Source organism: Ahaetulla prasina, chromosome 9 (assembly GCF_028640845.1).
Source record: "Ahaetulla prasina isolate Xishuangbanna chromosome 9, ASM2864084v1, whole genome shotgun sequence".
Taxonomy (NCBI): domain Eukaryota; kingdom Metazoa; phylum Chordata; class Lepidosauria; order Squamata; family Colubridae; genus Ahaetulla; species Ahaetulla prasina.
The window spans coordinates 1,529,267-1,544,971 of record NC_080547.1 but is presented as its reverse complement, the minus strand read 5'-3'; the positions used below and the strand labels follow the sequence as shown (position 1 = coordinate 1,544,971).

The following is a 15,705-nucleotide window of genomic DNA, read 5'->3' as shown; positions in this document are numbered from 1 at the left end:
TTTTACAAGTCCACCATATATGGTAATAAGTAGCATCTTCACAATCGCATCTCCAACATTTAGCAAGATCTAATATGTGTTTCTTGTAAACAGGTAATGTCATTTTTAAATTGTTTCAAATAATGAAATACTTTCCTTCTCTTCTGCGGTGAATTCAGGCCATTAACATTCCAAGATAATAGTTTAATTGCCATTATCGGCCGAAGGAAACTTTTGGAACACCAGCCGCAGATCACATTTTACTTTAGGCCTTGCTCCTCCCACTGTTTCCGTTGTAGTAGTTGCCAGTTGTTGTTATGCCTTCATCTCTTGTTCCTTGCATTTAGCAGCAGCTCTTGTCAGCCTTTGTTCTTTTGAATCTAAACCCGTCGTAGGTATTTCCAACACTTGTAATAAATCTTCTTCCATCACAATCTGTTCTTGTACCTGCTTCACTTCTCTTCCTTCACTTCAGCCTCCGTTCTACTAGCTTCCAATGGGGGAAGACTTCCAACTTTTAATACCTCAACATAAAATTCTCTTGCTTTTCCAACCGTATTGAAACGATGTACTTTCCCTGCATAATATACTATTATACCAGTTGGAATATCCCATCTATATTCAATCTGATGTTTTTTAAGTTCATTCACCAGGAAGGCAAATTCCTTCCTAGCCCTTAACATTTTTGGTGGAATTTCCTTTAATATCAAAATATCTTGACCAGCAATCTGAATCTTCTCCCCCTTATATGAAGCTTGCAAAATCTGATTTCTCACTGTTCTGTTTGTAAAATAAATAACAACATCCCTTGGCAACTTTTTTTGCCTTGCTATCCAAGAATTCACACGATATATTTTATCAATTCGATAAGCCACATCTGCTGGACGAGCTGCTAATATCTCAGCAAATACTTCAGAAAAAATTTCCCTTAAATTCTCTTCCTTATTTTCTTTCAAACCTCGAATTCTAAGAGCAAATTCCATATTTCTATATTGTATCAAAACTATTTCATCCTCTGTTTTTTCCATTTTACTTTGAAATTCATCCATTTTATTTTCTAATTTTAAATTATGTTGCTCCGTGTTCAGCTCTTGTCTCAGGAGAGCAACCAAGCGTTGCAGAACAGAGCCTGCTCAAACTGTCGGCATTTCTAACCTATGGTGGTAGGGGACTTCTCAGTTCTGCTTGAGCATCCTGTTCTCCATCTCCCTCCCCCTCAGTTTGCTTCCTGTCTGCAAATTTCCCTTCTCGGATGTGTTTGCCCGTGCTCTTCCCTTGCCACTGCAGTCTTTATCGCTCAGCTCTGCCACCCAGCCCTGCCTGGTTTCTTGTTTTCGACAGCCAGAGTAGCTCAACCCATGTTGTTTCCCCTCCTGGTCCGTCCAAGATCCAAAACACATGAGCTTGCAAGGAACTTGAGTTCCCTCTGTTCTCAAGTCACAAGGCACCTTCCTGGCTTGGCCCCATGATCAGCCTGATTCATAAAGTGGAGCAGCCTCCTTTGTGGCTCAATAGAAAGATCCTGAAGATGAAACTCAAATACTTTGGCCACCTCATGAGAAGGAAGGACTCCCTGGAGAAGAGCCTCATGCTGGGAACTATGGAGGGCAAAAGAAGAAGGGGACGGCAGAGAACGAGGTGGCTGGATGGAGTCACTGAAGCAGTCGGCCTGAGCTTAAATGGACTCCAGAGCAGGGGTCTCCAACCTTGGCAACTTTAAGCCTGGAGGACTTCAACTCCCAGAATCCCCCAGGCAGCTGTTGGCTGGGGGATTCTGGGAGTTGAAGTCCTCCAGGCTTAAAGTTGCCAAGGTTGGAGACCCCTGCTCCAGAGGATGGTAGAGGAAAGGAAGGCCTGGAGGAACATTGCCCATGGGGTCGCAATGGGTCAGACACGTCTTCGCAACTAACAACAACAGAAAGGGCTGGTTCTTTTTTTTTCTTTTTTCAGGAGACTCTTGGAATTTCACTAGCGATGGAATAAGCTACCATTCTCTGCTAGAGGAGATCTTGTTCGGTTTTCTTGCCCCTGAACAATTTTGCATTTGTGAACCGGACTGGGTTTTTCTTACAGCTTGAAATCCATGTTAGTCAGAATTGATAATTTATTCATACCTCCGAAAAGATATAAGAGATATAAAAAGAAATCTGCAAAGAACGGTCCAACAAGCTGAAAGCTCTGCCATGTGCCTTATTCCTAGTGCATGAAGCATCTTGTCTCCCCCAAACGCTTGCAGTAGCCAGATGTTTATGTTCTTGATTTTCTTCCATGAGATGTCCCTTTATATGCTGGAGAATGGACATCACAAATCCATTCAGACATCTTTCCTCAAAACTATCCAACTGCCCTTCCTTCATTTTCTCTTCTGTACTCAGCCCTGTGTTATTATTATAATTTTTTTGCTGCTTTTAATTAGCCTGCTCCAGTCCTGGAAATATTTATTTTGGTTTTGTGAAAGAAAAAGGTTATCAAGCACCAGACTATGAATTCAGATCAGTTTGGATTGGCGTGGAATGAGAGAGCAGAAGTGACTGAGGTTTTGAAGGTGTGAGCATTTAATTTGTAACCATAATTTGATTTGTTTTCCATGCCCCATAGAATCTAGAGTCAGGAATAAGGAGCCCAGATGGCAGCTATCTAAATGTCATCTGATGAGGGACGCTGAGCTTGTCGATCGAAAGGTCAGCAGTTCAGCGGTTCGAATCCCTAGTGCTGTCGCGTAACGGGGTGAGCTCCCGTGACTTGTCCCAGCTTCTGCCAACCTAGCAGTTCAAAAGCACGTAAAAATTGCAAATAGAAAAATAGGGACCACCTTTGGTGGGAAGGGAACAGTGTTCTGTGTGCCTTTGGCGTTGAGTCATGCCGGCCACATGACCACGGAGACGTCTTCGGACAGCGCTGCCTCTTCGGCTTTAGAACCCTGACAGGGAGATGAGCACTGCCCCCTAGAGTCGGGAACGACTAGCACATATGTGCGAGGGGAACCTTTACCTTAAATGTCATCTGAATATAAAGAAAGAGTTTCTGTCAGTAGGATCTGTCAATCAACAGAGGCTGTGGGTTCTCAGAGGGTTCTAAGAAGATGGGAAACCACATCTCCTGGGTGCTGTAAATCGGTGTCTTTCAAACTTGGAATTCTGGGAATTGAAGTCCAACCATCTTAAAGTTTGCAATTCGAAAAACACTGCTGTCAATAGTTTGTTGTACATTGAAGAGGGTCAGACTAGGTCAGTGATGGCAAACTTTTTGGCCAAAAGAAATTGATCAATAAAATGAATCAATCAATCCTATGCATTTGTGGGTAGATTTATATGTGGCATATTAACATTTAACCATTTTAAAGAGGGATTTAATACACGATACTCTTGTGCTTTTTAGAGGAACGCGAATTATGAAATGTTTACAGTTGTATTATGTGTGTAATATAATTACTTTATGAAACGGAGATCATGGTTTGATGACAGAACAGAGAGGCGCGTGTTTTTGACCTTGTTGTGCAACTCTTTGGCTTTAGGGTTCCTTACCACTTCACGGCTGCACCATCAGAGAACTGGCTTCTGGGTCTGATGAAGCTGGAAAATTTATCTTTGAAATCATTCCAGGTCAGTAACAGGGAACTGAATTACAATTACAAATGCGTGCTTTGATAAACCGTGATTAATTAGTAAGACCACACCTAGAATCCTGCATCCAGTTTTGGTCAAAACACTAAAAAAAAAGATGTTGAGACTCTAGAAAGAGTGCAGAGAAGAGCAACCGAGTTGATTAAGGGGACTGGAGGCTAAAAAATATGAAGAACGGTTGCAGGAACTGAGCATGGCTAGTCTAGGGAAGAGAAGGACCAGGGGAGACAGGATAGCAGCCTTCCAATATTTGAGAGGCTGCCACAGAGAGGAGGAAGAGGGTCAAACTATTTTCCAAAGCACCCGAAGGCCAGACAAGGAATAATGGATGGAAACTGACCAAGGAGAGATTCAACCTGGAAATAAGGAGGCATTTTCTGATAGTGAGAACAATCAACCGATGAACAGAAGTTGCCTTCAGAAGTTGTGGGAGCTTCATCACTGGAGGCTTTCAAGAAGAGACTGGACTGCCTCTGTCAGAAATAGTATAGGGTCTCCTGCTTGGGCGGGGGTTTGGACTAGATGACCTCCAAGGTCCCTTCCAACTCTGTTCATCTAAATCTAATTGCTTGGATATAGAATCTGGGCTGAGCAGGAGAGCTGATATAGCCCTTCCCCTTCTTCTGATGATGGTGAAGTACTCCTGCCCTTTGTGTATAATTCAACAAATTATAATTGTGTGCGTTTGCATAATACAGTTTGTTGTGATTTGTTTAATTATCCCCCCCCCGCCGTTTACAGGAGTTTCAGGAGAGCCGACTCGAACTGGGCCCGACTCCTTTGTGCTGATGGCGAATTCTCAGGCTGACATGGATGAGTGGGTGAAGCTACTCCGAAGAGTGGTTGGCTCCCCATTAGGAGGTAAGGACAGCCAGAATTATCTAGGGCAGGGGTCTCCAACCTTGGTCCCTTTAAGGCTTGTGGACTTCAACTCCCAGAACTCAGAACTCTGGGAGTTGAAGTCCACAAGTCTTAAAGGGACCAAGGTTGGAGACCCCTGATCTAGGGAACACCCAGAGAGCCTCTCGTCTGGGTCCATAATATCCACCCCAACTGGACAGGTCAGAGAACGGATTGCCTTGGATGGCCAGGACAAGAATTGAAGCCCAGAATTTCCAGGGATGAAGTCAAGGGCAATGTTGAAAGTTAGGATCTCATGCCATCATTTAGGATCTCAAGGGCATCTTTGCAGTGCAACGTCTCTCTCTCCCCCCCCCTCTGGGTCAGATGGGCTGTTTTTTTGAAATGTGTCATCTTGCAAAAAATTAGCAGGACCTGGTTGACTGTTTTGACCTAGGCTCACTTAGATATAAAAGACACAATCAGTCCTAAACAAACATATTTTATGTAACAGCTGAGAATTACTTCATTCTCAGCTTAGTCCAAATTAATTCCAAAACAAATTCTTCAGAAAAAGTCCTTCGGCCTTATCACAAATCTTTATTTTCTTTGGTACCCTGCCAAAGGCAAAGCCCCACAAAGTTTAGAAACAAGAGACGCCGACTAGAAACAAATGTAGCAATGTTGCTTTCCTACAAAGAGCCCAAGAGCCGTTGCTGCTCTTTTAAGCCTTATGGGAGGGGCCAATCATCTCCCGGCCCTACTCCTGGCCCTACTCCTGGAGTCATCCTTTTTGCTTCAGCTGCTCTTTCCTTCTGGCAGCTCTTCACATACATGCACTAGGAACAGGTTCCTCCTGTTCTTCTGCCTCTCTGCTGTTCACCTCTGGAAGCTCCGGAGTCCGCGCATCGCTCCCAGATGGCCCTGGCCCCATCTCTGCCTCCAATGCAGAGCCCTCGTCCGGGCCTTCCCAACTCCACAACTGGCCCATCATCCCCCCCAGCCTCCTCGCTGTCCGACTCCGCTGCCAGCTCCGCAGGCTACTGGAGGATCACAGCATTGACTCTCTTGTACACTTTAAAGATAGGAGTTATTTAACTACATAGATTCAATTGTGGAGCAGTCTATCTGTGGACAAGGTGGCTTCTCCAATTCTGGAGGCTTGTAAGAAGAGACTGTACAGCCGCCTCCCCTGGAGAGTCCGGTTGGTTTTCTTTGCATAGAGGTGGACTAAAGATTTAGTGATACTTAACTTCTTATTTTATTCAGTTATTTATTCATTTTTTATGCTGCCCATCTCACTGATATAATGGCTGTGAGCAGCTTACAATATATTTTTATTATTTCACCATTAGTATACTTGAAATTCTTTTTTTTTTTTTTTTTTTTTTATTGAAAGAGTTTTAAAAAAAACAAAAACATTTTCCCCCTTTTTTCCCCCTCCCTCCCAAAAAAAAAAAAAAACAAAACATCCCCTCCTCCCCACCCCGGCTTCCCGGGTCAATCACAAGGTAAAGTCCAATCCAAATAACCACATCCAAAGCTTTTCGTCTCCCAACCCCCTCCCCATTACATAAAATAACTTTCTAATTATTCAAAGGCAATCTGATATTTCTTAATCTGATATCTGTTTTGTAGATAATCAATCCATTTTTTCCATTCAATTAAATATCTTTCCTGCGTATTGTCTTTTAAAAACGCTGAGATTTTAGCCATCTCAGCCAAGTTAATAACTTTCAATATCCATTCTTCTATTGTAGGTATCTCTTCTTTCTTCCAGTATTGTCCAATCAACAGTCTTGCTGCTGTTATTAAGTTCAAAATCAGTTTAGTCTCAATCCCTGTACAATCCATTATAATTCCCAAAAGGAAAAATTGTGGCAGGAACTTTATCTTCTTCTTCAGTACATTTTGAATAATCCACCAAATTCTTATCCAAAAGACCTTAATTTTCTTGCAAGTCCACCAAATATGAAAATATGTAGCATCATCACAATCACACCTCCAACATTTCGCTTGGATATTAGGATACATACATGATAATTTTTTGGGATCTAAATGCCATCTATAAAACATCTTATAAAAATTTTCCTTAAATTCTGTGCTTGTGTAAACTTAACATTTCTAACCCAAATTTTCTCCCATGTTTCCAACATTATTGGTTCCTGAATATTCTGTGCCCATTTTATCATACAATCCTTTACCAAATCCTTTTCGAATCTATTTCAAGCAACACATTATACAATCTCTTTATATGCTCCTGGGTCTGATTTCTAATTTGCTTTATTAAATTTTCCTCCTTTGCATTATACCAATTTTTGATCTTCTTTCCATCTAGCACTTATTTGCCCATATTGAAACCAAGTATAATTCCTCCTTCTTCATTTAATACCTGTAATGATTTTAATTGCAATCTACCTCCTTCAGCATACAAAAGTTCTTTATATGTAATCATTTCCTGTTTCTGTTCTATATTTATATTCTCTATTGCATGTCTAGGGCTCGCCCATATAGGAATCTTATAATCTAATTTATAGGAATATTTATTCCAGACCATAAAGAGCACTTCTCAACACATGATTCTTAAAAGCCCTATCCACTTTTTCCATAAAATAAGTACGCATGCCATCCATATAACAAGTCATAACCTTCTATATTCAAAATTCTTTCCTCTGTTAAGTTAAACCAGTCACTTATTACTGAGAGGTTACTGCTTCATAATATAGTTTAAAATTAGGCATTCTTAAACCACCTCTTTCCCGTGAATCCTGTATTATTTTCATTTTAACCTCGCCTTTTACCCTGCCATATAAATTTATTAATCCCACTCTGCCAATCTTCCAAATTTTTATCCTTTTTAATTATAGGTATCATCTGGAACAGAAACAAAAATCTAGGTAACACATTCATTTTAATAGCCGCAATCCTTCCCAATAGGGATAACTGCAATTTCTTCCAGCCATTCATATCATTCTGAACTTTTTGCCATAGCAAGTCATAATTATTCTTATAAAGTTTCTTGTTCGATGAGCTAATATAGACCCCTAAATATTTAACCTTTTTTACTACCTCAAATCCTGTCATTTCCTCTAGTTTTTGTTTCTGTTGTATAGACATATTTTTAATTATCACTTTTGTTTTTTTCTGATTTATTTTAAATCCTGATACCTTTCCATATTTATCAATTACTTCCAACAAAAATCTACTTGAATTTATAGGATTCATTAACGTAACCACTACATCATCTGCAAAAGCTCTAACTTTGTACTCATATTGTCTAATCTTAATTCCCTCTATTTTCATTAATTCTCGTATTTTATCTAATAATGGTTCCAGAGTCAAAACAAACAATAATGGTGATAAGGGACATCCCTGTCTTGTTCCTTTCGCAATCTTAATAACTTCTGTCAAACTACCATTTACTATAATCTGTGCTGTTTGCTCTCCATAAATCGCTTTAATTATTCTAATAATAATATACCATTAGTATACTTGAAATTCTTAGCAGGGCTTCATGTAAGAAGATGGTCTGTAGAATTGAAAAAGCATTTGATAATTCTGTCCTCCCTCCCTCCCTCTTTCCCTCTGCCCTCTCTCTCTCTCTCTCTCTCCCCCTTCCCTCCCTCCCTCCCTCCCTCCCTTCCAGTGGTCTTTGGACAACAGCTGGGGGACACCATGATGTATGAACAGAAGTTTGGGCAGCATCAGGTTCCTATCTTGGTGGAGAAGTGTGCAGAATTCATCAGGAAGAATGGCCTGAATGAGGAAGGTGTTTTCCGACTGCCTGGCCAAGACAATTTGGTGAAGAAACTGCGGGATGCATTTGATGCCGGCGAAAGACCTTCATTTGACCAGTAGGTGGCCCTTCTCTCAAGCTTGCAATGATAAGACTGGTGAGGCTTCCTCAAGCAAAGAGCCTCCAGTTCCAAGAATTCCCCAGTCAGCATGGACGAGACTGCTAAAAGTTGAGATCCGTTTCAACTCGGAGGGATCCCAGGTGGGAAAGGCTAGACTGGAAGTTCCCTTTAGCCAATCAGCCTCCAGACTCAAAAGTGCTTTTTTCAAGAGGCAACTGGACTTCCTGGTTTTTCTTTGGAGATCTTTCGCTTCTCGTCCAAGAAGCTTCTTCAGCTCTCCTATTTGTCGCTCTCCTTGGATGAGAAGCAAAACGTCTTCAAAGAAAAAAACCAGAAAATCCAGTTGCCTCTTGAAAGTGCACTTTTGGGACCATGAACCATGACCTGGATGACTGAGAATCTCCATAGACAACCACGTTACTAATTTAACGAACTGCACTGATTCTCTTAACCACGGTGACAAGAAAGGTGTCAGAGACAGAGTTCACTTAACAAATGTCTCGCTTAGCCACAGAAAGTTTGGCCTCAATTGTGGTCCTAAGTCGAGGTGTACCTGTAGATGAAAGTGGAATGATTACTTTCTCTGATGTCTGACTCATCCTTTTTTATTGATTGATTGATTGATGATTTATTTTATTTTATTTTATTTTATTTTATTTTATTATTTTATTTTATTTTATTTATTTTATTTTATTTTATTTTATTTTATTTTATTTTATTTTATTTTATTTTATTTTATTTTATTTACAGAGAAACGGATGTGCACACTGTGGCGTCTTTGTTTAAGCTTTACCTACGAGAACTTCCTGAGCCGGTCATTCCTTGGAGCCAGTACGAGGAGTTTCTCTTGTGTGGTCAGCTTCTAACGTCTGACGAAGGCAAGGTATTACAATCCCAGATACTTCTCAAAATGTTAATGAAGATCCTTCTGAAGGTGTTCCTCCCACTCGGATGATATCATGAGATCGCCCAACGTGGGGTCCGAGAGAGAAGCCGAAGTGCGTCTCCCTACCCCCCTAGCTTGGCCATAGGCTGAACTCCAGTAACTTAAATAAAGTAGGCATTTTAGGGTTTAATCCATGTCTACTTTCCAGCAGCACCCTGACTGATTGCTGTTTGTCTCCTTCCATCCTTGAGTTGAACAGGAAGGTTCTTCAACAGGAAGACCCGTCAGGAAGCTGGGAGGCTGAACCTGGCGAAGGGATCATCAAGAACCATGGAATTTCAGGAGAGGGTGTCTAGCTTTTTTCTCCCCTCCCCACAACCTATGCAACCCTCAATGAGCCCAAAAGTTCCACCACTAAGCAAGACAGTTGTGAACAGTGATGGGCTGCTGCCGATTCAGACCAGTTCGGGCGAACCGGTAGTTCCGACTAGTGGCTGACCCCATCCACCCTGGTGTTATCACGGCCTATATCAGTGATGGCGAATCTTTTAGAGATCGAGTGGCCAAACTGCAACCCCAAACCCCTTTATTTGTTGCAAAGTGCCCACATGGCAATTTAAGGAGGTTTTACTGCCTAAAATAATAATAAACAGGGCAGAGTTCAGCTAAATGTTTTATGAAAAACATGATAAATGCACTTTTATGCCCCTTCATTTCTTTTCTGCTTTTGAAATATTACATTTAGCAACAATAAAAAAGAAAAAACCTTTGTAGTATCATTTCTCTTTCCCTCCCTCTCCCTCTCTCTTTCTCTCCCTCTCTCTCTTTCCCTCCCTCCCTCTCTCTCTCTCCCTCCTTCCATCTATCTCTCACCCCTGCGGGAGAAATGGAGCTGGGCTGGGGTGTGCCCATAGAGAGCATACTATGGCACATGTGCCATAGATTTGCCACCACTGTCCTATACAATCACTAGTTTTTTGATGCCGTGTGTATGCGTGGAAGGCACGTGTGTGCATTTTCGGTTCCAGGCGAACCGGTTGTGTACATTTGGCAGCAGCCCACCCACTGGTTGTGAAGTGAGTTTTGTTCCATTTTACGATCTTTCTTGTCCGAGTTGTTAAATGAATCGCTTGTAATTGTTAAGCTAGTGACATGGTTTTTAAGTGAATCTGGCTTTCTCATTGACTTGGCTTATTAAAAGTTTGCAAAAGGTGATTTTAAAACCCATTGTTATATTCTTCTAGGGTCACCCACAGCTAGTGAAGGAGCTGGCACGTTTACCCTCGGACAACTATAACCTTCTGAGTTACATCTGCCGGTAGGTTCCTCTTTTGAGACTTTGCTGTCTTCAACTGAAGGGCAAAACATGTTGCTGCTCTCGTCTTCTCTTGGAAATGATCCTAAGTCGCCGATCTTAAGAAATGTGATTTGTAACTGGTAGCACCTCAACTTTTCTGAGTTCATCTGTTTTGAGACTCATAGCCCCTGCTACTAACCAGTCATTCCCTTGCCTTGTAAATTACGAAATTACAACTCATCTTCTACACCAGGGGTCTCCAACCTTGGCAACTTTAAGACTTGTGGACTTCAACTTCCAGAATCCCTCAGCCAGCAAAGCTGGGAGTTGAAGTCCACAAGTCTTAAAGTTGCCAAGGTTGGAGACCCCTGTTCTACACTATTGGAAAATAGTCCTTTTTCCATTTCTGTATATTCTACCCATTATCTTACGCCAGTGTTTTAACATTGGAAGCACAGGGGTCTTTGCAGATATAGTCAAAAAAGATGGGGCCCCTGGTGGTGAAAACAAAGGTCCAATTCACAGAAAGTAGGAGGTCAAGCTATTTTCCAAAGCACCGGAAGGCCAGACAAGGAATAATGGATGGAAACTGACCAAGGAGAGATTCAACCTGGAAATAAGGAGGAATTTTCTGACAGTGAGAACAAATCAACCGATGGAACACAAGTTGCCTTCAGAAGTTGTGGGAGCTTCATCACTGGAGGCTTTCAAGAAGAGACTGGACTGCCATCTGTCAGAAATGGTGTAGGATCTCCTGCTTGGGCAGAGGGTTGGACTAGGTGACCTCCAAGGTCCCTTCCAACTCTGTTATTCTGCTACTTCTGTTAATCTCTCCAAACAACTTCATCTACTCATTGATGCTGTTTAAGAAGAGACTGGACAGCCATCCGGCTAAAACAATATTGGCTCTTCTGCTTGAGCAGGGGGTTGGACGAGTAGTAGGATTCAAAATTTTCAGCATTGTTGTAAGTTTAATGGTCATTAAATGAATGGTCATAAGTTTTGCTGGCTGAGGAATTCTGGGAATTGAAGCCCACAGTTCTTAAAGCTGCCAAGGTTGGAGACCCCTGTTCTAACACGAATTCCAACCTTCAGACATGTCCAGTGGTGGGATTCAAGGGATTTAACAACCGGTTCTCTGCCCTAATGATTTCTTCCAACAACCAGTTTGCCAGACTCCTCAGAAAGAACCGCAACTGGTTCTCCCGAAGTGGTGCGAACTGGCTGAATCCCACCACTGGACATGTCCATTTTGTTTGCAATTTTGCTCTGTTGGAAGGATCGTAATGGGATGTTCTTCTAGAGAAGGTTTTTACTTCCTCCTCCAGTTTCTATCCCTTTCTTATTTGCTCCTCTCTTGCAACTGATGAGCACCCAGGTGATGGCTTTGGACCCTTGGTTTCAATTGCAACAGGTTCCTGCATGAAGTCCAGCAGAGCTCTGACACCAACAAGATGAGTGTGGACAACCTGGCAACTGTGTTTGGTGTGAACATTATTCGGCCCCAGATGGAAGATCCAGTGACTATTATGAGAGGTGAAATCGGAACCCGCTCCTTGCACAGGGATTTTTGACTCTGTTGTGGGTCTCTAAGGGGCCACAATGTCTGTAAGATTGCTGTCAATGCAGGGGTGAAATGTAAAATTTGTTACTACCGGTTCTGTGGGCGTGGCTTGGTGGGGGGGGGTTAAGGTGACTGGGTGGGCATGGCCAACTTTTTTTTTTTACTTTTAAAAGCATTTTTTTTTGCCTTTATCCTTACAATATAAATCGTAAGAATACAAGCAGCAAAGTTACAGTCATGCAGTCATGAATGGGAGGAGATGGGAGATGGGAATGATGAGAAGATTAATAGTAGTGCAGACTTAGTAAATAGTTTGACAGTGTTGAGGGAATTATTTGTTTAGCAGAATGATGGTCTTTGGGGAAAAACTGTTCTTGTGTCTAGTTGTTCTGGTGTGCAGTGCTCTGTAGCGTCATTTAGAGGGTAGGAGTTGAAACAGTTTATGTCCAGGATGTGAGGGGTCTGTAATTATTTTCACAGCCCTCTTTTTGATTCGTGCAGTATACAGGTCCTCAATGTAGCCATTGCTTTTTCTGCAGTTCTAATTATCTTCTGAAGTCTGGGTCTGTCTTGTTGTGTTGCAGAACCAAACCAGACAGTTATAGAGGTACAGATGACAGACTCAATAGTTCCTCTGTAGAATTCTATTAATATTAATATTAATTAATCTATTAATAAAGAATTATATTCTATTCTATTCTATTCTATTCTATCCTATCCTATCCTATCCTATTCTATTCTATTCTATTCTATTCTATTCTATTCTATTCTATTCTATTCTATTCCAGCTCCCAGTAGCCTGGTTATGGGAACCGGAGCTGTGAACGTCTTCCGTTTACACTCTGTTGTGCGTTAAAAGCAATGCCTGTTGTACTTTCCTTGCTTCTCCCGCAGGGACTCCCCAGATTCAAAAAGTGATGATGACAATGATCAGTGACCACGAGAAGCTCTTCCCGGGGGCCAAAGACGCAAGGCCTTCTCCTCCTCCCTCCGAAAGCAGTTCCATCAAAACTCCGGTGCTTCGGAGCTCTGTCGGTTGGGACGCTGTACAGAGGCCATCCATGACCTGGAGGGACAACAGGAGCCTGTTGCAAACTGTGAGTGGCTGCTCGGTTTTTTAATCCCGTGGTTCACCTGGAAGGACCCAGGAGTGCATCTGCCCATATAAGCAAAACCTAATTTTTGTGCCCGTATTGAATTTGCGTAGAATTTTTTTTAAAAAAAAAACCTGCTTATTTCTGAGATTTCAGTTCCTTTGTTTGGCCTACAGGGGGCGCTGAAGAAAGCTAGCGAAAACAAGAACAGTGGAATTAAATTGCTATTTTAATAACCGCTTCAAGCATGAAAACTTAAGACAGCATTCCAACGACAAGCCCTGAAATCCTGCCTGAAAATAAAACCTAAATAAATGAAATATGTTTTTATTGATGGTTGCAAAATAACAAAAGGAGCTATTCCGGGATAAATTTCTATGAACATGTATTTTTTTTTTTTTTAATGCTACGTCTTCTTGATGTTGCCTTTGGGTCCTTCTAAGGAAGCTTAAAGTCACCTTTAGCTATTGGCCATTTTAAGATAGAGTTTGCTTCTCTTCCGACACAGTTTTGGCCATGGGTTAAATAGGCTCCATCAACAGTGGATTTTGAATGGGAATTCCCAGATCCCAGTGGTCAGGACTGAGATTCCACTGGTGGCTGGATCATGGCTTGCAGGATCATTTGGGCTTCGAGAGAGACTAGATTTCTGGCCTCCACAGAGAGATCTGTCTGCATAATGCCTGGCAGGAGAGCAATCTACAGAGTAATCAGACGTGAGAGTGTTAATGGTTAATTTTAAAGAAAATGTTGGATAACCATCTGTCTGAAATGGTTTAGGGTTTCCTGCCTGGGCAGGGGGCTGGACTAGAAGGCCTCCAAGGTCCCTTCCAACTCTGTTGTTATATTATATATTATATTATTCTCCATCATCCAGGTCATGGTTGTCCCAAAGGTGCTTTTTCCAAAAGGCATCTGGACTTTCTAGGTCTTTTTTTTTTCCCTTTGAAAACATTTCGCTTCTCATCCAAGAAGCTTCTTCGGTTCTAACTGACTGGTGGGGAATAGAAGGATTTAAAGGGACAGTGTCAGTGTTCCAAGTAATACACCCATAGCAAACAGAACTCCGAGCCAAGAGAGGGGGGAGTGGTGAGGTAAGGCCTCCACGTCAGGGGTGAAATGCTCACGGTTGGGACCGGATCATCCAATCCGGTAGCAAAAATCCCTGCCCCACCCCCCATGCCCCCCACATGATCATCAGAGGTTTTGGTTTTCACTTTTAAAAGCATTTTTTCTTCGGCCAAAAAAATGCTTTTAAAAGTAAAAAAAAAAAAGAGCCTCTGATGATCGCGTGGCTCAGCTGGGATCGTCAGAGGAGCCTTTTAAAAGCATTTTTTCTACAACCTCTTTGGCCGAAGAGGTTGTAAAAAAAATGCTTTTAAAAGTTAAAAAAAAAAAATGTTGGCCATGCCCACCCAGTCACATTACACACACACCCATCAAGCCATGCCCACAGAACCGGTGGTAACAAATTTTACATTTCACCCCTGCCCTACATGTTAATTGGGGCATGAAACTCAGCAGAGCTGCTCGGTTGTGTCCAGTAGGCCCGCCTTCTCCAACATTCTTGGTTTTATTTTCAGAAAGACGACCTCGAAGCTTCCAACTCCAAATTAAGCGACGGTTTGGCTCCATCGGCGGAAGATGCAGGAGAACCTCCGTCTAGGGAGACCCAGGCCATGCGAAAGCGAACTCAGACGCTTCCAAACAGGAAATACATTGAGAGTTTTTCTTCCAACAGGCGGAACCAAAACATGGACAGAACTCACATTTTCACTGGCAACTTTTGGTCATCGTCATCATCATCTTCATCCATGGTCCAGCCCAGTCCCAATTCTCCCTCAGGAGGTCACAAAAGAACTTTGTCACAGGGAATTTCCAAACTGTTTAGCTTCACACAACCCTCCGACTCTGGCAGCCTCTGCCGGGTAGAGCAGAGTCCCGCAAGTGAGGCCCACAAAAGTTCTTCGGGCCAACTAGGAGAAGATTTTGGAACGTGTTTACAAGCGAATGACCCTCCCGGGTCTACAGAAAACGGCACCACAATTCTGGAGCTCCCGTTTGAGGAGGACAACGTATATCCAGAAGACCCTGAACTGCTTAGGAAGACGATTGCGGAGCTGAAAGAGGAGATGGCGGCGCAGAAAAATAGCTACGAGGAGCAAATGAGAAGGTAATGCAAACACCTTGGTTGATTCCATTTCTCTCTCAGACCAACTAACTCTACAGGTAGTCCTCCACTTATGGCCGTTCATTTAATGACCATTAGAGTTATAACAACGCTGAAAAGAGGACACGCATTTTGGAGCAGGATTTTAATTTGGATTCCAGTAGGCTGGACTTCAAGCTCCTTCCAAGTCTATCATCCCGCTCCAGCCAACTGGTCGTTCATGCATCTCTTTAGAGGAGGGGGTCTCCAACCTTGGCCACTTTAAGACTTGTGGACGACCCCTGCTTTAGAGATTGGGAAGAAGCTGTTCCTAAAAGTGGCTTTATTGCATCCTTCCCCATTGTGTGCATGGGCCATGCTGGCTAGGAATTATGGGAGCTATAGTCCAACTCATT

At 42.3% G+C, this 15,705-nt stretch overlaps 1 protein-coding gene across 2 annotated transcripts in view; it reads left to right on the top strand.

The window, feature by feature from the left end:
* ARHGAP25 (Rho GTPase activating protein 25) overlaps positions 1 to 15,705 on the top strand; it is a 31,928-nt gene that overhangs the window by 13,728 nt on the left and 2,495 nt on the right. For both annotated transcript variants that reach the window (XM_058194114.1, XM_058194115.1), the window contains 8 exons: positions 3,494 to 3,581; positions 4,344 to 4,463; positions 8,089 to 8,296; positions 9,050 to 9,182; positions 10,430 to 10,503; positions 11,897 to 12,018; positions 12,941 to 13,143; positions 14,724 to 15,313. In XM_058194114.1, coding sequence (XP_058050097.1) covers positions 3,494 to 3,581; positions 4,344 to 4,463; positions 8,089 to 8,296; positions 9,050 to 9,182; positions 10,430 to 10,503; positions 11,897 to 12,018; positions 12,941 to 13,143; positions 14,724 to 15,313 — 1,538 coding nt within the window. The remainder of the gene's footprint in view (positions 1 to 3,493; positions 3,582 to 4,343; positions 4,464 to 8,088; positions 8,297 to 9,049; positions 9,183 to 10,429; positions 10,504 to 11,896; positions 12,019 to 12,940; positions 13,144 to 14,723; positions 15,314 to 15,705) is intronic.